This window comes from Spea bombifrons, chromosome 2, assembly GCF_027358695.1.
Source record: "Spea bombifrons isolate aSpeBom1 chromosome 2, aSpeBom1.2.pri, whole genome shotgun sequence".
Taxonomy (NCBI): Eukaryota; Metazoa; Chordata; class Amphibia; order Anura; family Pelobatidae; genus Spea; species Spea bombifrons.
The window spans coordinates 137535262-137557730 of record NC_071088.1 but is presented as its reverse complement, the minus strand read 5'-3'; the positions used below and the strand labels follow the sequence as shown (position 1 = coordinate 137557730).

The window sequence follows — 22469 nt, the reverse complement described above, 5'->3', positions numbered from 1 at the left end:
TCCCCATTATTATTATTTATTGCTTTATATAGCGCCATCAAGTTCCGTAGCGCTGTACAATGGGTTATTATTAAACCTGTGTTGATGCCTGACCGGGTCCTTATCCCCCCTCCCCCGCCGCGCACATACAATGGGGGGGGCATTTAAAGGGACCTCTCGGCTGTTCTATGCATTAAAGCGGATATTATGGCTGGGGTGTCCTCTTAATACAAACACGGCAATACTTCAGTGTCGCTGCCGTCATGTGACCCGGACGGAGGCGGCCGATTGGTCGAAACGCTGTGTATTCATGTAATATACCCCCCCCAGCTAAACTCCGCACACATCTTCCTGCCCGCCATATACTCCGGTCAGCTCCAGCGCTGGCTTGGGGGGCGCGGTGGGCCGGGGGTCCCCATTTGCACAAAGTGTTCCCACTGATATTAATAGGAGCATTTTCCTGCCAATCCGCTGCAGGAATCATCACACTACGGGGCAGAGGCAGCTGCAGCAGAGAGGCTGCAGCTTCTAGTTTAGGTGTACACGTTAATGCGTGTTCTTCTACGGTGTGAGGGACATTAGACCGCCGATTTAACGCCGCCTCCCCCGCCTCGCACTAAAGCCGCTCTCTATATAAACGCACCATTTAGTGAGTAATCCCTACTCACAGCATGGCCGCTTTACAACACGGCAGCGCAGGGGGGGGTCGTCTGTCCCCCTCTGGCCTCCATGCTTAATCCGTGTGATCCCCATCCGCGACGCGGATTCATCAGACATCGTTAGCGTAAAACGCGTTGGATACGATCTGGAAACGGAACTTTCCCTAAAGTCATTAATACAGAGATTTAATTAAAAGCAGAGCCCGGTGGCAGCCTGTGGCAGAGCCAGCATCATCTGATCAATTTCCCCTCCCGCCTCAACCAATCAGCAACTTAACAGAGGAGAGACAACTTAACGGGGAGGAATAATCAGCAACAATAGGCAACCTAATAGAGGAGCGATAGCTAAGATCGAGCGGCGGGACACTAAGGGGCCTGATCACCTAAGAGGCGATAACATACGTTACGGTGTGTCGCTCGGGCCGTAAGACGTACTCGAATGGTTAATCGCCATCTGTGCGTTTAATACGCGAATACTTCTGGTAAGAGATGCTCTGCGGCGGCTTGCTGCCCCGCTGAGAATGAGACCGCCGTGTCCTCGCGTCCTTGGTCTCCGGGCAGCCGGCCAAACGCCATTTCATTAAAATCCGCTAATATTATTAACTCCGCGTTGAACAATCCATAGACGCGCTTTTATTCAATAAACCGAAACGTCTGCGCGCGACGCTCTGCGGTGAACGCAGGCCACGGAGCCCCTGCAGGGCATTTACCCCACCCGGGGCAGATACAGCCCGGCACGGGGCGAGTGGGGCGGAATAAAACCCATTTTGCCCCATAACATGCATGTGAGCCACTGTCGGGTTCTTGGAAGCGATAAGCAGGGGCAGAGACAAATCGGAGGCCCTCGGTGCGCATGCGCGGAAACCACTCTCATTGACTTCAGTGGAAGACCTTTTACGGCCACTGATTGGCTGCCCGGCGCGGGAAACAATCTGACTTATCCTGTAACATTTTTACGAACGCGCGTTGACTCGAAGACTCAATGAGGTTCATGGAGTCGGAGGTCTGGCTACTCCGGTTCTGTTTCACGCATTTTAAATCCATTCATACATGCGCACACGCTCGGAGAAAACGGGACTATATGTGTGTGTGTGTGTGGGGGGGGGTAGAGAATCTCTACAAGAGACCGGAATCTAACACTACAGGGTCTGAGGCTGAGATGGAATGGAATGTAGTTTTACTTTACTGAGAGGGTGCTAGATGAGTGGAACAGCCTCCCAGCAGAAGTGGTAGAGGGTAATACAGCGAGGGGATTAAACACGCATGGGATAGACATACGGCTCCTGAATCTAAGATGAGACCAACGACTGATTAAGGTTCGAGTCTTTACAGCAGGAGAAACGGGCGACTAGACGGGGGCCGGATGGGGGCCGATCTGCCGGCAGCTTTTATGTTTCTATGAAAGTAATCCTGAAACCCGGATCGGCGCGGCTATTAATAGAGCGACGTCTGCGGATTGCTCAACGCTCTGGCATCCGGGCAAAGTTCTCATGCGGAGAATCGGCGTCCGAACCCGGAGTGCAGAAACCTCCCGGAGAATTCCGCTTCCACTGTCAGCCGGCCAAGGAAATCAGTAACCGGCCGGCCGCGTTACCCATCCGGCCCCCGTCTAGTCCCCCGTTTCTCCTGCTGTAACGACTCAAACCTTAATCAGTCGTTGGTCTCGTCTTAGATTCAGGAGCCGTATGTCTATCCCATGCATGTTTAATCCCCTCACTGTATTATCCTCTACCACCTCTGCCGGGAGGCTGTTCCCCGTATCCACCACCCTCTCAGTAAAGTAACGCTTCCATACGTTCTTCTTTCCAAGCTCTGCGCACCTAAGCCCAGCCCTGCGGGTCGGAGGAGGACGGCTACAATGAGGCTTTGATTGTCAGAGCGGTGCGGCTGCCAGAGGCGGATGAAAGGGACTCTTCTTAGAGCCGGCGAGGCGATCGCTCCGAGGGCCGTTCACCTATCCGCCCGAAGAGCCGAGCATTCCTGTGGTGTGTGGGGGGGGGTAGAGATGAGGTCATAGCGGCTCCTTTCTATAGGACGGCTCTCTTCCCATGTTTTGATTGGGTGTAGCCAGGAAGCGGGACGCGTTCCGCCGGCGTCGCACAAGGACGCGTGTGTGTCTGGGAACAAGCGTGTTACTGTCACCGCGTCACGGAACGAGACATCCGTGCGAATGCTAATTACACCCCTCCCCCCCAAAAAAAGGGAAGCGTTTAGAAATCTGGATTTTTACAGAAAAATCTCTTATGAATAAACCGCGTCGGCGAGAAAACTTAACAACCGTCCCAAAATACAGAAAAATACGTAGATTTATATAGAGTGAGGGAAAAAACGCCCCCCACAAAAAGTTTTTTTACATTTCATATTTTTAAAATCTTTTATAGATTTTTACTTTTTTCTTTTTTTATTAAATTGTCGGAGGGGCAGCATAAAATAATCTGGCTCATTAATGCGGCCATCAGACTTACTGCATACGACAGCTGGGGCGCGGCTTTAAATGTTTATTTGCCCCCCCCCTTGTAAATACATGGGTGGACTGCATAACCCCCCCCCCCTGATACACATCTGACCGCCCCCCCCCACGGACCCACCAATGTAAACGCCTAAAAGTAATCAGTGTCATTTGAGTCATTTTAATGTAAGTTACGGTGTATGGCGGGGGTGCGCAGGGGGGCTAGATCGGCCCTTAAAGAGCCACACAGTCCTCGGCAGCGGCACCATTGTTACCCCCGCCCTCTGCAACTTGGAACGGAGGCTGTATCCACTCGAAAAGACTGGGGGTATTACTGTGACCCCCCAGCCAATAGGAGCCCTGACCGCATCACCTCCCCGCTGGGATCTATTATATATATTATATACTGTATATACACACACGCTATATATATATATATATATATAAAGGCCGCACTCCCTTCTGTACAAACACGGGCCGGTCGCGGTATTTGGATAGCGGGTGGCGTGACATCATTTATCGCAGGTGACACGTCTGGAATTTAACCCTTCCCCGGCAGGATGGGAGCACAGAATATTTTATCCATCTAGGAGGGTCGGGGGTCGCCCCGCGGCATTAATAAACTGTCCCGTCTGGTAATACGTAATGCCTTCTGCTGCAAGGGGTTAATAACGCCCCGGCGCGTTCTCTTCGCCCAGGATCTGCCTAATCGCACCCGAAACGCACCGCGCTCCCCCACCGAACAGGAAAACAACAAGAACACCCCGATTTAAACATTTTAACGTCACGCAGCCCGGAGTGCGACACACGAGTCTCCTCTTCACAAATATTTATCTCCCCCGGAGTCTAGTTATAAAAAAACAGATGAAAACAGTAACGAGGCTCGTGTACAGAACTTTAATACACATCATATAACACGCCGGCCGAGACCGGCCGCTACCGCGCATGAAACGGCAGCATAAATGATGCATGATATATACAGGTGCAATATATACGCAAATGTATCCGGTATCTGCACATGTCCTGCGTTAAAAGAAGATCCACAGCAAAAATATTTACCCCCAGCGCTGTATACAGTAATATAACCCCCAGCGCTGTATACAGTAATATAACCCCCAGCGCTGTATACAGTAATATAACCCCCAGCGCTGTATACAGTAATATAACCCCCAGCGCTGTATACAGTAATAACCCCCAGCGCTGTATACAGTAATATAACCCCCAGCACTCTATACAATATAACCCCCCAGCACTGTATACAGTAATATAACCCCCCAGCGCTCTATACAGTAATATAACCCCCAGCGCTGTATACAGTAATATAACCCCCAGCGCTGTATACAGTAATATAACCCCCAGCGCTGTATACAGTAATATACCCCCCCAGCACTGTATACAGTAATAACCCCCAGCGCTGTATACAGTAATATAACCCCCATCTCTGTATACAGTAATAACCCCCAGCGCTGTATACAGTAATATAACCCCCCAGCGCTGTATACAGTAATAACCCCCAGCGCTGTATACAGTAATAACCCCCAGCGCTGTATACAGTAATATAACCCCCCAGCGCTGTATACAGTAATATAACCCCAGCGCTGTATACAGTAATATAACCCCAGCGCTGTATACAGTAATATAACCCCAGCGCTGTATACAGTAATATAACCCCCAGCGCTGTATACAGTAATATAACCCCCCAGTGCTGTATACAGTAATATAACCCCCAGCGCTGTATGCAGTAATATAACCCCCAGCGCTGTATACAGTAATATAACCCCCAGCGCTGTATACAGTAATATAACCCCCAGCGCTGTATACAGTAATATAACCCCCAGCGCTGTATACAGTAATATAACCCCCCAGCGCTGTATACAGTAATATAACCCCCAGCGCTGTATACAGTAATATAACCCCCAGCGCTGTATACAGTAATATAACCCCCAGCGCTGTATACAGTAATATAACCCCCAGCGCTGTATACAGTAATATAACCCCCCAGCACTGTATACAGTAATATAACCCCCAGCGCTGTATAGAGTAATATAACCCCCAGCGCTGTATACAGTAATATAACCCCCAGCACTGTATACAGTAATATAACCCCCAGCGCTGTATACAGTAATATAACCCCCCAGCGCTGTATACAGTAATATAACCCCCCAGCGCTGTATACAGTAATATAACCCCCAGCGCTGTATACAGTAATATAACCCCCAGCGCTGTATACAGTAATATAACCCCCAGCACTCTATACAATATAACCCCCCAGCACTGTATACAGTAATATAACCCCCAGCGCTGTATACAGTAATATAACCCCCAGCGCTGTATACAGTAATATAACCCCCAGCGCTGTATACAGTAATATAACCCCCAGCGCTGTATACTGTAATATAACCCCCAGCGCTGTATACAGTAATATACCCCCCAGCGCTGTATACAGCAATATAACCCCAAGCGCTGTATACAGTAATCTAACCACCCAGCGCTGTATACAGTAATATAACCCCCAGCGCTGTATACAGTAATATAACCCCAGTACTGTATACAGTAATATAACCCCCAGCGCTGTATACAGTAATATAACCCCCCCAGCGCTGTATACAGTAATATAACCCCCCAGCGCTGTATACAGTAATATAACCCCCCCAGCGCTGTATACAGTAATATAACCCCCCCAGCGCTGTATACAGTAATATAACCCCCCAGCGCTGTATACAGTAATATAACCCCCCAGCGCTGTATACAGTAATATAACCCCCCAGCGCTGTATACAGTAATATAACCCCCCAGCGCTGTATACAGTAATATAACCCCCAGCGCTGTATACAGTAATATAACCCCCAGCGCTGTATACAGTAATATAACCCCCAGCGCTGTATACAGTAATATAACCCCCAGCGCTGTATACAGTAATATAACCCCCAGCGCTGTATACAGTAATATAACCCCCCAGCGCTGTATACAGTAATATAACCCCCCAGCGCTGTATACAGTAATATAACCCCAGCGCTGTATACAGTAATATAACCCCAGCGCTGTATACACTAATATAACCCCCAGAGCTGTATACAGTAATATAACCCCCAGCGCTGTATACAGTAATATACCCCCCAGCGCTGTATACAGCAATATAACCCCAAGCGCTGTATACAGTAATCTAACCACCCAGCGCTGTATACAGTAATATAACCCCCAGCACTGTATACAGTAATATAACCCCCAGCGCTGTATACAGTAATATAACCCCCCAGCGCTGTATACAGTAATATAACCCCAGCACTGTATACAGTAATATAACCCCCAGCGCTGTATACAGTAATATACCCCCCAGCGCTGTATACAGCAATATAACCCCAAGCGCTGTATACAGTAATCTAACCACCCAGCGCTGTATACAGTAATATAACCCCCAGCACTGTATACAGTAATATAACCCCCAGCGCTGTATACAGTAATATAACCCCCCAGCGCTGTATACAGTAATATAACCCCAGCACTGTATACAGTAATATAACCCCCAGCGCTGTATACAGTAATATAACCCCCCCAGCGCTGTATACAGTAATATAACCCCCCAGCGCTGTATACAGTAATATAACCCCCAGCGCTGTATACAGTAATATAACCCCCAGCGCTGTATACAGTAATATAACCCCCCCAGCGCTGTATACAGTAATATAACCCCCCAGCGCTGTATACAGTAATATAACCCCCCAGCGCTGTATACAGTAATATAACCCCCCAGCGCTGTATACAGTAATATAACCCCCAGCGCTGTATACAGTAATATAACCCCCAGCGCTGTATACAGTAATATAACCCCCAGCACTGTATACAGTAATATAACCCCCAGCGCTGTATACAGTAATATAACCCCCCAGCGCTGTATACAGTAATATAACCCCCCAGCGCTGTATACAGTAATATAACCCCCCAGCGCTGTATACAGTAATATAACCCCCCAGCGCTGTATACAGTAATATAACCCCAGCGCTGTATACAGTAATATAACCCCAGCGCTGTATACAGTAATATAACCCCCAGCGCTGTATACAGTAATATAACCCCCCAGCACTGTATACAGTAATATAACCCCCCAGCACTGTATACAGTAATATAACCCCCAGCGCTGTATACAGTAATATAACCCCCCAGCGCTGTATACAGTAATATAACCCCAGCGCTGTATACAGTAATATAACCCCAGCGCTGTATACACTAATATAACCCCCAGAGCTGTATACAGTAATATAACCCCCAGCACTGTATACAGTAATATAACCCCCCAGCACTGTATACAGTAATATAACCCCCAGCGCTGTATACAGTAATATACCCCCCAGCGCTGTATACAGTTATATAACCCCCAGAGCTGTATACAGTAATATAACCCCCAGCGCTGTATACAGTAATATAACCCCCCAGCGCTCTATACAGTAATATAACCCCCAGCGCTGTATACAGTAATATAACCCCCCAGCGCTGTATACAGTAATATAACCCCCCAGCGCTGTATACAGTAATATAACCCCCCAGCGCTGTATACAGTAATATAACCCCAGCGCTGTATACAGTAATATAACCCCAGCGCTGTATACAGTAATATAACCCCAGCGCTGTATACACTAATATAACCCCCAGAGCTGTATACAGTAATATAACCCCCAGCACTGTATACAGTAATATAACCCCCCAGCACTGTATACAGTAATATAACCCCCAGCGCTGTATACAGTAATATACCCCCCAGCGCTGTATACAGTTATATAACCCCCAGAGCTGTATACAGTAATATAACCCCCAGCGCTGTATACAGTAATATAACCCCCAGCGCTGTATACAGTAATATAACCCCCAGCGCTGTATACAGTAATATAACCCCCCAGCACTGTATACAGTAATATAACCCCCCAGCACTGTATACAGTAATATAACCCCCAGCGCTGTATACAGTAATATAACCCCCCAGCGCTCTATACAGTAATATAACCCCCAGCGCTGTATACAGTAATATAACCCCCCAGCGCTGTATACAGTAATATAACCCCCAGCGCTGTATACAGTAATAACCCCCCCAGCGCTGTATACAGTAATATAACCCCCCAGCGCTGTATACAGTAATATAACCCCCTAGCGCTGTATACAGTAATATAACCCCCCAGCGCTGTATACAGTAATATAACCCCCTTTATCCGCAGACGCCGTCGCTGTCAGTCATGTGATATTTTGGGTGACTTTCCCGGCTCAAACACCGCACTGAGCTGACGCTTTATGGCGATGCTAATGAAGTCTGTTCCTCCATAGACTTTCATTAGTCGGAGAGTCCGGGGGGTGATTTAGTAGGTTGGACTCAGATTACAGAGTGAGAACTTTTTTTTTAAATCAAGGAATAAACATGGTGGGAATCCCCTTTAACTCCGGGGTCCTCAATTAAACGTTGGCAGCGAGCCGATGAATATTCATTATTTTTGGGCAAAATAACGTTTTTTTTTTATGTGTTCCCAGGATTCTGAATAATCCTCCATAAAACAAAATGTTCTTTTGCCGCCGCGTTCTATTCGGAATGTTTGGTATCGCGTCTCTCGCACGGTTCGCGCAATCAATCCCAGACGCGCCCCTCGTGCCGATGCAGGCTGGTGGCGCATGCTGCGATTCCCGGCATATGTCTGAAATCTGCCGGCCGTCAGCCGCAACGCACAGGAATCTCAACACAATCTGTGCCGATCTCCTGCCAAACGGCGCGCCGAGCGGTTATTCCCCTAAATAACCCCCCCCACGACAAACCTATATACCTTTATTTCTAACTACAACTCCCATCAGGCCCAGCCACTGCTCCCTACACTGAGGTTGTAATGGAAAATAAATGACTCAGCAAAAAAAATAAAAATAAAAAAAAAACATTTTGTTTTAACCCAAAATGCACCAAAGCCTTCTTTGTTGCTTTTGCCGTCAGACTTTCTCATGGGAACCGAAAAGAAAAGCCGGGGATTGAACTTTTTATGCCAAATAAATAAAAAATACATTCAGCGATAATTCCCAGGCCGGCGGCTCCAGATAAAACAACTCCCATCACCCTCGGAATCCCACCGGAGCGATTAACAGGACCCCCTGGGACTGATAATATTTAAGGAAGAATCGGTTCACACGTATTAGGAAAATATTCAAATATCACACGGAACGGGAAGACGTTTTACGTTACTGAGGGGGTGGTAGACACGTGGAACAGCCTCCCAGCAGAAACACGACCAAAAGCATCATACAACAGCCAGCCACTGGAACGGGAGCCCGCAGCGCCCAACGCACTCGCGCATGCTTATTAAATAAATACGTTTCCAAGCCGTGCCCCAAAACGCTTTATCAGACCAAGATGCCGAGACTCGCAGCACAACTCAGAGACTACCGAGGCGTTCGACCGGCCGCGGTCTACAAGGGGTTAACTAGGGAAAAAAAAGACATACGGAGAGCCGCGCATGCCACAAAAAATACAATAATAATATATATATATATATATATATAATAATAAATACATATACACACACTCACCTGCGCGTACTCTCTCTCCACTGCTGCCTTTTTCTGGCTAAAAGTCCTGAAAAGAAAAAAAAAAAAAAAAAAAGAACCATAATAAGAACCAAAAATCCTACAGAAATACATATTTTATTTATTTGTTTCATAAAAAAGGAAATTCAGCCCAAATCAATTACAAATACACAAAACATTTACCCTGGGGGCTGCCCTGGGGCGCGAGCAAAAAAAAAAAAAAAAAAAGTGCTCCCCTGTATTAAAACTATCAGAGAATCATTCACAGACCCTAAAATATTACAGCAATAACATCGTAAATCCAACCCTATCACGCTCAGCCATCCACAGCAGCCCGGTCATGACCGGGCTGCTGTGGATGGCTGAGCGTGATAGGGTTGGATTTACGATGTTATTGCTGTAATATTTTAGGGTCTGTGAATGATTCTCTGATAGTTTTAATACAGATCAGCGTCTGGGATCTCTACGGAACGGCCGGGTACCGGAAAGCTCCGCCGGAGAGCCGCGGTGCCCCCCAAACGCATGTATTACATCTGTACATTGAATGCAAAGCAGCCAGTAACCGAAGGGTTAAAATGCAGGCCAGGTAAAGCTTCATAGAGCAAAAGATTATATGATATACATCAAAGTGCATCTGATGCCTTTAAGAAGACTTAAAGGGGTGACAACGCCCCCCCCCCCCGTCAGTGGATCCCACTTCATTCTGCCCCCCAATCACCGGCAGAGGCCGTTCACTTTCCTAACTGGCTGCCTCTTGATGTCAGTGGTCCGGCCGGCCCCCCTTCAGCAGGCATTCACATGCCCCGGGATCACGATTATACCTCAAACATATCGCACACGGAACGCAACTCCCAAAGGAGGAGGCAGAGAAACATCTATACGGTATATATATACACACACCCATATATACGGTATATATATACACACACACACCCATATATATACGGTATATATACACACACACATACATATATATACACACACATACGGTATATTCACTAACAAACGGTCCATCAGGGGCTGGGAACGCCGGCGAGCTGCTTAATATAATCACCAAGAAAAAAAAATAAACGCAACCAATAAAAATAGCCATTTATAGAGCGCTGAATTCCAGTAACCGGAGAGACAGAGCCGGGTCAGAGAGAGAGCGCAGCCGGCAAACTCACAGCGCGCCGTGTATAAATCACACATCTCTGGGGCCACAGCAGCACAGTGCAGGGATCCAGCGCAGACAGGGTTAATGCTGTAAAGCAGATTTTCACCTGCCTGCTGTTATTCTATATCAATTGATGACACATGAGTCTCCCTGTCACCTGACGTTATATGAAAGGGACATTCCAGGGAGCCCCCGGAACAGTGAATGCGTGCGCGACCTTTCAGACGCATTCTGGAAACCGAAAGAAACAAGAAGAAAAAGTGTGTGTGTGTGGGGGGGGGATAACTTGTCTGAAGGAGAAGCTGCAGATTCCCCGCCCATCCGCGATACAATGTTCCGCGCCACCGATTGGCTGCTTCAAGCAGCGTCAGGAAAGGGCTTCCAATGAAATCCATTCGCCCAAACATGTGCATGCGCGGCAAACGGTTTTTATAAAGGGGCAAAATAATTTTTCAGGATTCTGCAGACCCCCCCCTCCCTGGGGCTGTGCAATGGGGGAGGGGATCACATATATGTATTAAAGTGCATTCGATGGCGGGCTGTCCCTTTAACAACAGAACGCTCTACAAGCCATTTAATGCCACTTCGTAGCCAGAACGAGGATGAACAGTAACCGGAGATTACAAAGTAAACGCTTTCCCCGTTCTGATGTTGACATCTCACCGCAGAGCAAGGTAGTTTTACGTTACTGAGAGGGTGGTAGACAAGTGGAGCAGCCTCCCAGCAGAGGTGGTAGAAGGTAATACAGTGGGGTATTAAACATGCGTGGGATAGACATACGGCTCCTGAATCTAAGACGAGACCAACGACTGATTAAGGTTTGAGTCTTTACAGCAGGAGAAACGGGCGACTAGACGGGGGCCGGATGGGGCCGATCTGCCGGTAAGCTCAGTATTTGAAGTCACGTTCCAGAAGGTCCCCGGCAGCGCTCTGATCGCGTCACAAGATCACCGAATACATATTTACAGCGTCAGGAATGTCACCTACCTACCCAACCCGACTGGCTCAAAGCAGTCAGTCCAGGCTCGTGACGAGTTACAGAAAGAATGAAAAACAAAAAAAAAAACGTCCTGTCTGACTGTGGAATTTGGGCTGAAAGGTTATTAATTATTTGCACGGTTTCATGAATTTAATGTGTGCCCCAGATCCACCGTACAGCCCGTGAGCAGACCACGAGAAACCCGACACAGCCCCACTGACAGCACAAACGGTTCGCCTTCACTTGGGCCGAGAGTATAACGGCGGCAGGTGACTGGGGGGGGCAACGGCGGCAGGTGACTGGGGGCGGGGCATCAATGGCAGCAGGTGACTGGGGGCGGGGCATCAATGGCAGCAGGTGACTGGGGGCGGGGCATCAATGGCAGCAGGCTTCCCGAAAGCATTTCCAATCAGACAAAACATTATCATCATTTGGCTTTATTAATTATTATTATTATTTATAAAGCGTCAAATTATGGAGCACTTTTAAAAAAGGCTTTTTTTCCCAGTTTCTATGACAACCACCTATCAGAGTCTGCTTTTATGACAATTAAGTGTTCCCGACAAAACTTTAAGGTCATTTTAATGAGTTATACCAAAAAGTCCAACGGTAACAATTCTATGAATAATTATATTCATTGTTTAAGCCCCGCCCCCTCCGGCCCTTTAAACTTTCTTATGAATGAATTACTTCAAGACCAATTACCCCACATACTAACACTGCCGCTTTACTTTACTGAGAGGGTGGTAGATAAGTGGCACAGCCTTCCAGCAGAAGTGGTAGAGGGTAATACAGTGAGGGGATTAAACATGCGCGGGATAGACATACAGCAGGAGAAAAGGCGTGACAAGACGGGGGCCGGCATGTTGTACGTTAATATATGCTTCCTGCTTCCCGTGTCTGACACTTTGTAGTTTGGCGGTATTTCTGACGTGTAACATGCATAACTTTGCGGTATTTAAACGACCTGCAAACTTTCACACCGCGGCAGAACATCCGCCGACCCGACGGGCTGGCAGATGATCCGCATTCTCACATCGCTCGCTCTTAGAAATACTCTTCATTCCTGCGTTAACCGTTTGCGTGCTGCTCGGCACATGGGGGGGGCATTTGGCAGAACCCCCCCACATGCATGTATTCCTCGTTTTACCCCCACCACTGGTGACATCTCCTGGTAGCGATACATTTACCACCATTCGGCTCCTTTATCGGCTCACTGAAGGTTAGGGGTCTAACGAGATGCCCCAAGCGCATGAAAACTGCCCCCAGGAAGACTATTGGTTTCCATGGTTACGAGGAAAACAATTTTTATACACCGTATTTCTCCGTTTGCTGGGGCATCTGCTTGGGTCGAGTTTATCGGATACGGGTCTCGCGTTACTTTCTAATACCCCCCCCATGCATCATTTTCCATAAATCTGCCCCAAAACACGGCTCTAAGGCCCGGGGTGGGAATGTTCTAGATTTGCACCCATTTCGGGTGGTTTTGGCTCGAGGTTCTCCAGGCTGCTTCTCTATCGGTCGGCGCCGTCTGGATGACATCACAGCCTTGACCGGACGCCGTTTTTGGGTTCTTCTCCGCCGCGTTGGCTTTTTTTTGGGGGGGGGGTCGATGATCTTACCCAAAAACTGCATTTTCGCCCCGAGCCGTGCCGTTTTGGGTGGAAACGTCCGGATATCACTTTGTTTTTAATTCTTCGGAATATTAATTCCTGTTACTTTGTTCTTCGTCGTCCTCCAGACCTAAAGCTTGGCCAACGATCCTTCAGCAGAGCGTCCAGAGCACCGGGGGTTAAACACTTATTGTCATTTACTTTTAGATATTTATTTGCCATTTTACTGTATTTTGGCAGTTTTTTAAGGTTGTCTTTGTAATTCCGCAGCTGCCCTTTTCAATACGATTTGCTGATTCGGCACTTTTTGCAGGGACGATAAATTCCCCCGGGACGCTCATTATTTGAGGACAGAAACCTAATCTGATCGTTTTTACTGCCGGCTGTAAAGCTTCAGGCCCGCGTCACATTGGCCCCCGGGTTCCACGTGTATCCCGAGCGTTTCTACACGCGTCGCTACGTTTTGTTAATATGTAGAACTTTATGGATTCTGTGATAATTCCAAATGCATTCCAACGGGGGGGGGGGGGCAGCGACATGCGCGACGGAGCCCTGCGGGAAATGCCGGTCCGTATCTTACATTTGGATGAACTTTCAAGATAAATATCTGGTTTTGGGTTATAAGTGGAACATAATGGTTAAAAATCAGGCGGCGGGGGGGGGGCTTGTGTAATTTCTTGGTGAGCTCCAGCAGAAAGGGCCAGCCCTGCATTATGTATAGGTCAGCGAGAATCTCCCCACTTTAATCATACACGATGCAGGGCCGGCCCAGTCTCCCACTTTAGTGAATAAATGAAACCCCCCCAGCCGCGTTTAAGGACACAGAAAACAGCCGGATAATATATTTTAAGTTTCTTTACCTAAAATCCGTAAAAATATATTATCTCGGCAATGCATTCACGCACGCCGCTTTTCAGATTGTGAGCTCAGACGCCCACCGCCCTCGCCGGGAACGCTGCATCCAGCTTTCCATCGGCACGTACAAAGCCACCCGAGGAAGGGACTGCTCTCCTCAGAGACGGGAGAGGTGGTTGTATCGCTTTAACGACACGCGTTTCAGTTAAGCCTCCCAGCTGTGACGGCCCGAAGCCCCCGGAAGAAGAGGAAATTCCATTGTCAATTCCTGGAGTTTGCTGAAAACCAACTGTTCTTCCAAAAAAATACTAAGCGGGAGGGAGAGGAGGGAGAGGAGGGAGAGGAGGACGCCGCCGCGCAGGAATTCTGTCCGGATTGGCTTTCTTACCTCATGTCTTCCAGCAAATCACATTCCGCTTGGTGCTTGGACTGCAGTTTTGTCATCTGCTCGGCTTGGATGTTCTTCAACTCTTGGGTAACTTTCACCTGAAATGACAAAAAATGGACTTTTTTTATAATAATAATAATAATTAAATAATATATTTATTTATTTTTAAATAGGAAATGATTTCTGGCACAATTTAGCAACAGAAGCAGCTGCTGACTCATAACATGTAACGATGTAACAGGAAAGCAACGAGAGCGCGGGGAGCGAGACACACAGAAAACATGCGCGAAACGCGGAAAAAAACACCAGAAAAGAGGCCGACATTAACTTTATAAACTGTTTAAACCGCAATCCAAAAATAAAACAAATGTTTGGTTAAGATAGTGCTATGCGTGTGAAACGGGGGGGGGGGGGGGACCAGGGGCCGCGATTGGTAGAGACCGATTGGCTTCACACAAAGCGCAGCGGCGTAGAAGTCTGAGCTTTACTCATTTTATTCAGAAACAGCTGAAATACACACAGGTTCTCTTTTCACGCGCTCATTACAGGGGAAAAAAATAAATTAATCATAAATTAATTAAAAATATATCATTTAGGATTAGGCCCTAGGAAAAGAAACTCTTAATTATCAAATAAAATAAAAATAAGTTTCCTGATTAGATAAAATAAGAGATGCTTTTTTTAAATTTATTTAAAAAAAAATTTTTTTTTTATTTGATAAGCAAGGCTTTTTATTTATTTTTAAAAAATTTTTTTTTGATAATTAAGACTTTTTTTTTTATTTAAAAAAAAGTCTTAATTATCAAAAAAATAATAATTTAAAAATAAATAAAAAGCCTTGCTTATCAAATAAATTTTTTTTTTTTTTTAAATAAATTTAAAAAAAGCATCTCTTATTTTATCTAATCAGGTACGGCAGGCGTTCAATAATAACAGATTCTTATTTAATATATAATATATATATATTATATAACATTTTATATTTAAATAAAACTGCCGGTCTGTCCTGCTCGAGGCTTGAATGAGGTCATGAATAATATTTGAGGATCATTTAAGAGGGAGATTAGATCTTAATTATAAATGAGCCTAACAGAAAAGAAAGCAGCCGTTACATCATAACGCCGTAAGGATGTATCGGCGGAAGCCTCCGGCGCCCACACACATTGTTACCGACACCTTTCACACGCAAAACAAAAGCCTTTCCAGCAACCGTCACGGTTTTGTTTCCGTGCGGATGGCGTAATCCTCTCCTCTATTCCATCAAACGCCTGGCGAACGACTCAGGATTTACAGCGGTGTGATGTCATCACAGCCGGCTGATGTCAGGGGGGGAAGGTGGATCAAAAGAACGCAATCTCCTGACAGATCATAATGCTGGGAACTTTGGAACGACTCCGCTCGAGCTTCAATGTCCAGTCTCCACTACGCTGTTTAAAGAGGACCCGGAACCCGATTCAACGTTATCGCGCTGCAGCAACCCAGTTGTAGTTTTTGCCCCATAATATAACGCTTTCAGGCAGCTGCATATCAGCCGTTTGTATGATTCTCGCTCTGTTATCTGATCCCCGATCTACTAACCCCCCGACTCCTTATCATACTGCCTGTGGGGGACAATAGAACGGCTCAGTCTTAATCACTCAGTTGGACTCTCTGACTAATGAAAGTCTATGGAGGGACGGACTTCATTAGCATCGCCATAAAGCATCAGCTCAGTGTGGTGTTTGGCTGGGAAAATCACCCAAAATATCGCATGACTGACAGCAACGGTGGCTCCAGGGCTGCAGATAAAGGGAGTTTATTGGGACAAATTTAGATAAAACCAGGTTTTTGTCTATTTTTGGCTGCGTTGACTATTTAACAACATGAGAAAGATCATAACACATACATCGTCCCCTCCTACAACGATAGTGAAAGTGCCGCCGATTGTACGTTTTTATCTTTGATCTCATATTCCTCGTATCGCACGCCCTGGAACACCAGCGTCGGCGCCTGGCGCAGTCACACGGTCGCCGTTACACTGCAACGGAAAAAAACAGCTGCCGAGATAAAAGCCGACGGCTTCCCCGGCCAGAGGACGACCGGCAGCCGAAGCGATGAAGGATCCGCCAGCGAATCACGTATCAGCCACACTGGAGAGGGTCGCCCTACACGACAGATCTCTCTTTTCTGTACCTGCGCGGGGGGGGGGATTTTGGTCTGACGGAAGGAATCTCCACGCAGCGCAGGTGCTCCGAGCTCACAAAGAAGCGCTTGTGCGCACGCCGAGCTCGCCCCTCTGCTTTGAAGAATTTTAACTCCGAGACCGGCGCGGGCGAAAGAATCCGACAGATTTAAAACAACAATACTCAGAAATAATAATGACACATTCTAATAGATTGTCAGCTCCCAGGGGCAGGGCCGTCTTCTCTTTCTGCCCCGGTATGATGTACGTTTTCTTGTAACAGCGCTACGGAACCTGCCGGCGCTATATAAATAAATGTCTGAAGGGAATCTGCAAATGAACTACAACTCCCATGATGCCCCAGGCTCAATACCAAATATACAGGTGCACCTGGACCACCCCTGCCGTGTGTCGCAGGCGTGTTTTTGCCGTGTCTCGGATGACGCGTTAACCCGAGCATCTCCCACGCGATGTGCCCTCGGGTGCCTTAAACACAGCCGGGAAACCGGTATCCTCCACCTGATGGTTACTCGCAACGCAACTTATTACACCCACCGACAATAACACGCAGAGGGATTATAATACAGATTACAGAGCGCCTCATAAACAACATCAGCCGTATATAACGATATATATATAATATATAACAACAATACATATAATATATAACTGTATATATAATATATAGCCATACATAATATATAACCGTATATAACAAAACAATATATAAAAAGGAGACACATTCACAGGTGGATTCCACGGGCAACTTTCTGATTATCTATTTAGCCCCCCGTGCGCGCTATATACACTAATATAAGCCCCCGCACGCTATATACACTAATAGAGCCCCCCCGCACGCTATATACACTAATATAACCCCCCGTGCAGTATATACACTAATATAATCCCCCCCGCCCCCTGGTTTTACCTCATTTTGTTCCAATAAACTCCCTTTATCTGCAGACCTGGAGCCGCCATTGTTGTCAGTCATGTGATATTTTGGGTGACTTTCCCGGCTCAAACACCACACTGAGCTGGCACTTTATGGCAATGCTTATGAAGTCCGTTCCTCCATAGACTTTCATTAGTCGGAGAGTCTGTGTGGGTGATTAAGACTGAGCCGTTCTATTGTCCCCCACAGGCAGTATGATAAGGAGTCGGGGGGTTTAGTAGATCGGGGATCAGATAACAGAGCGAGAATCATACAAACGGCTGATATGCGGCTGCCTGAAAACTTTATATTATGGGGTAAAATCTATTGCAAAAGGACGCAGGAATCGGGTTTACTTGGTACCCTGCAATTCTCTGAAAGTCTACAACTCTCATCACCTCCAGCCAGAAACACGTCATATGCCTTTACTCTATATTATTGTATCAATATCCTGGTAAAAGAATCGTTTTAAAAAAATCTAATACGCAGCAAGCGATCAGGATACGAAGCTTTAACCCCGCGGTTCCCTCAGAATAACGCGGAATCTGCTATAATTACCTAAATACTAAACGCCCGCTGAAATGCCGGGCCGTGGGTGTGAGGGGGGGGGACAATGTAATTATTACACATAAATGACATAAAAGCAAAAAAAAAAAAGCAGCTCTTTGTCTGATAACCCAAAGCCAGACTTTAACTTCCTTCCATGAGAAGAATAAAAACATGAAAAAAATACACAATGCGAGCGATTTAATTATTAATAACTTCTTTACACAGGTCACGGGGCCCAGACAAAGGCGCGGGGCAGCTTCACTTTCCCGTAGTCCTCGGACCAGTAACCCGCAGCCACGGACGGAGCGAGAGGGGCCACGGGGCCGACGGGGCGAGGGGGTACATTACAAGGGCTCCTGACGTTACACAGATTGGGTTCAGTAACGGGGTGGCAACAGCACCAGCCAGCAACCTAGAAGGGGGGGGGAGGTTACGTACCGGGGAGGAATAATCACTCACGAAGTTTAGATGACTTCCTCCCATGTCTACTATATGACCAAAAGTATTGGGACACCTGACCATTCCACCAACAGGGCCTTTAATTATTATTATTGGTTTATATGGCGCCATCAAACTCCGTAGCGCTGTACAATAACACGACGACATTCTAAATACACGGACATTAATATGAAGTCGCCCCTCCCCCTTTCTGCGGGATTGTCGCCCAGCAGAGGGTCTGTGAGGTCAGCCGCTGATGTTGGGCGAGACGCCCGGCTCGCAATCTCCGTTCCGGTTCATCCCAAAGGTGTCCGATGGGGCCGGTCAAGTTCTTCCTCCCCAATCTCAGCCCCCCATGGCGCTCGCTTTGCACACAGGAGCCTGGGACTGGGGCACATCGACGCAGGGGCGGAATAAGCACTATATGGCCACATAGTGCGGGGCCCGGGAATCTGGATGGTTACGCCCCTTTCTGTGTATTGTTTGAGGTAGAGCCCCATTAATGCTGCGGACGACGCTCAGTGGGTTAAAACCAGACGTCCAGAGGTTTCCTTTGCTCCACAGCCCAGCGGCGGTGGCTTTACACCACTCCAGCATCACATATACACCATCTCCGGCTTGTGTGCAGCTGCTCGGCCGGAAACCCACCCCATGAAGACCCCGGCGGCTCTTCGGAGCGACCCGCTCTGCTGCCAATGTCTGTCTGTCTCTCTGAGACCGCCTCTACCGGAAAACCACGACATGTCAGGACTACCACCCCAAAAAGAAACCTTTAATGGGCGGAACAGAGGAGTAAAGGCGATCCACGTCCTTATAACGAGCGGAACTTAAACTCATCGCAGGTTTAACCGAGGCGGTAACGGCGCGTTATTAGCCAAAGACACAGCTCCCCGGGCATCGGCAGAGGTGGCACCGCACGTTATTAGCCAAGGATGCAGCGCCCCGAGTATCGGCAGAAGTGGCACTGCGCGTTATTAGCCAAAGACGCAGCTCCCCGGGTATCGGCAGAGGTGGCACCGCACGTTATTAGCCAAAGACGCAGCGCCCCGGGTATCGGCAGAGGTGGCACCGCACGTTATTAGCCAAAGACGCAGCGCCCCGGGTATCGGCAGAGGTGGCACCGCGCCGTATACTCTCTACTGCAGAAAAGGCAGCTCGTTCCTGGAAGGACAAACAACTCCCTGAGTTCCCACATCGAACCCCCGAGAGACCGCATCACAGCACGCTAATCACATATCATCCTCCCGGAACACGCTACACGCCTCCTCTCCCTGCATTCTCACGGCAGTCACGTTCAGGGGCCGAATCAAACGATTGGCTGCACATCCTCATGCACACGCATCCGGCGGGGCCCAGCGGTACCCGGGACATCCACATACATGTATCCCGCGTACCCTCCAAGAGCCAACACACACAGCCTAGCGGTCCCCGGCCCGCACCCACCGCCGGCCCTCCGGCCCCCAGGGGACCCACCCAGGCAAACATATCGGTTCTAAGTACTAGCACATGGAACACGGGCACATGCAACACGGAACACGGCTAACACTGCTGGGGCCTAACTTTATTTCATACCGAGCTGGACGTGGCCCTTAAGAAAGCCGGGGGGGCCCTAAATAAACCCCCCAGGCGCTAAACGAATGGCAGACACCAGGGTAACCGTGTAGCGGACCTGCGCATGGGCACACGTATGCAGTCATACCTAACGATAATGGGGCTAAGGCTTAATATAGCGGCATCATATGCCATAGCGCTGCACCAAACACAGCCGTACTCCCCCCGGCCCACAAACACTGATCCTTAACGCCCTGCGCACACGCAGAAACACGCGTGCACGGACCCTGAGGTATCCTGAACATGACGCGCATCTCTCTGACACCTGCACGACCTGTTACATGTTACACCGCTACACACACTTATTTCACCATCACGGACACCTTAACCTACCCCGTGTACACGTACCGCGTGTAACTACAATATCAATAACCCTACGGCATGGGCGCACGGACACACGCATGAAATCATTGATACCGCAAATCATGCACCAAACATCTGACACAATCAGCATTCATATCACACGGATGTAAGTGAAATCCCCGTCACGTCAGTGAAGCACACGCTATCAGCCACCGCTGCAGCACCGCAAGAGGCAATAAAATAAAATAATTACCCCAATAAAAAAAAACACGTATGCGGCCAGTCCTTCTGATAAAGCACCCGGTAACAGATCACGTGTGACCAGCCTCACTGCAACATGTTAATCCCGCGGGATCACAGGGGTTAACACATTTAATTATACATGGGTCAGGCCACGAACGGGGTTAATAAGATGATAGGACGCTAATAGAAGACGGCCCCTAAGCGTGTACCGTATGAATCATACAAAAAACATATTTCATTGCACATGCAAACTCAGCATTAACATGCCTAAAGCCCCTGCAGCTGTCACGGCACACGCTTCACATGATAAGCGCTGTTATTACATGATAATACGCAAATACCCCCGTCTCCATGCATCCAGTGTAAGAAAAAACACGCTAAGGTCATGTGAGAAACGCCGGATACATTCACGCATGTAAACAGCCAGGTATGCAGGGAGTACATGCTAGTTACCCCCAATCAAAAGAAAATAAACACGCGTGTACATATATAGATACACATACACGTATTAACACACATATAGCATGCGGATCATGGCACACACACTACATGTTACATGTATGTACACATGACATGTGTATGTAGCATGTTGTGAAACGAACACTGTTACATATAATAAACATGTTACATATAGAATCACATACATAGATCTCAGACAGCACATACATAACAGATAACAGATCCCCCCCCGCCCCTTCTGATTAGTTCCATAACCCCACAGGGGTATCCCCCCCTCCCCCACGGTATTTACCCCCCTGTCCCCTCACCTTTCTCGGAGGGGGTTGCATGGTGCCAGAGGGCCGTGAAATCCAGGGATGCGGAGGGGGCAGGGGGTGTCCCCGGTGTGCAGCCTCTCTCTCCCCCCGGGGTGCAGGGCAGGGAGATGGGGCCGGGGGCAGCTCGCAGGGGCCGGGGCTTTGTGTCAAGAGGAACAGGGGTAGAACAGGAGTCCGGGGGGCTCCATGAAGGGCCGACAGACTGGAGACTAGGCTCAGACACACAGCCAGGGGGAGGGAGGGGAGGGCACTGAGCGAGAGGAGGGCAGCAACGGAGAGGAGGGCACTGCGTGAGAGAGAGGGGCGGGCATTGAGAAAGGGCAGTAACAGAGGGGAGGGTTCTTATTGTAGGAGGAGAGTGCAGCAACAGAGTCTGTATTAGACAGCAGACTCGGTCAGCCTCAGCCATTAGGAGGGGAGGAGAGAAGATCAGTCAGTTAGTGAGAGGGGAGGAGCAAGTCTCAGTCAGTACGTGAGAGGGGAGGAGCGATTCTCAGTCAGTCAGTGAGAGGGTGGGCGACTCTCAGTCAGTCAGTGAAAAGGGGGAGCGAGACTAAGTCAGTCAAGTGAGCGGGGAGGAGCGATTCTCAATCAGCAGTGAAAGGGGAGGAGCGATCCTCAGTCAGTCAGTGAGAGGGGAGGAGAGACGCTCAGTCAGTTATTTAGAGGGGCGGAGATATGCTTAGTCAGTCAGAGAAAGGGGAGGGGCGAGACCAATCAGTCAGTGAGGTAGGCAGAAAGGACGTTCGGTCAGTGAGTAGGAGGGGAGGAGCTATACTCGGTCAATGGGAGGGGCTCAGTCAGTCAGTGGAGGGAGTCCAGTAGCTGGAGAG

At 48.2% G+C, this 22469-nt stretch overlaps 1 protein-coding gene across 1 annotated transcript in view; it reads right to left on the bottom strand.

Moving 5' to 3' along the window:
* The window catches only part of FCHSD2 (FCH and double SH3 domains 2), a 56207-nt gene extending 34420 nt beyond the window's left edge, over positions 1 to 21787 (bottom strand). The window contains 3 exon segments of the mRNA XM_053456673.1: positions 9637 to 9682; positions 14625 to 14722; positions 21628 to 21787. Coding sequence (XP_053312648.1) covers positions 9637 to 9682; positions 14625 to 14722; positions 21628 to 21648 — 165 coding nt within the window. The 5' untranslated portion in view covers positions 21649 to 21787.
* Positions 21788 to 22469: the final 682 nt, after the last annotated feature.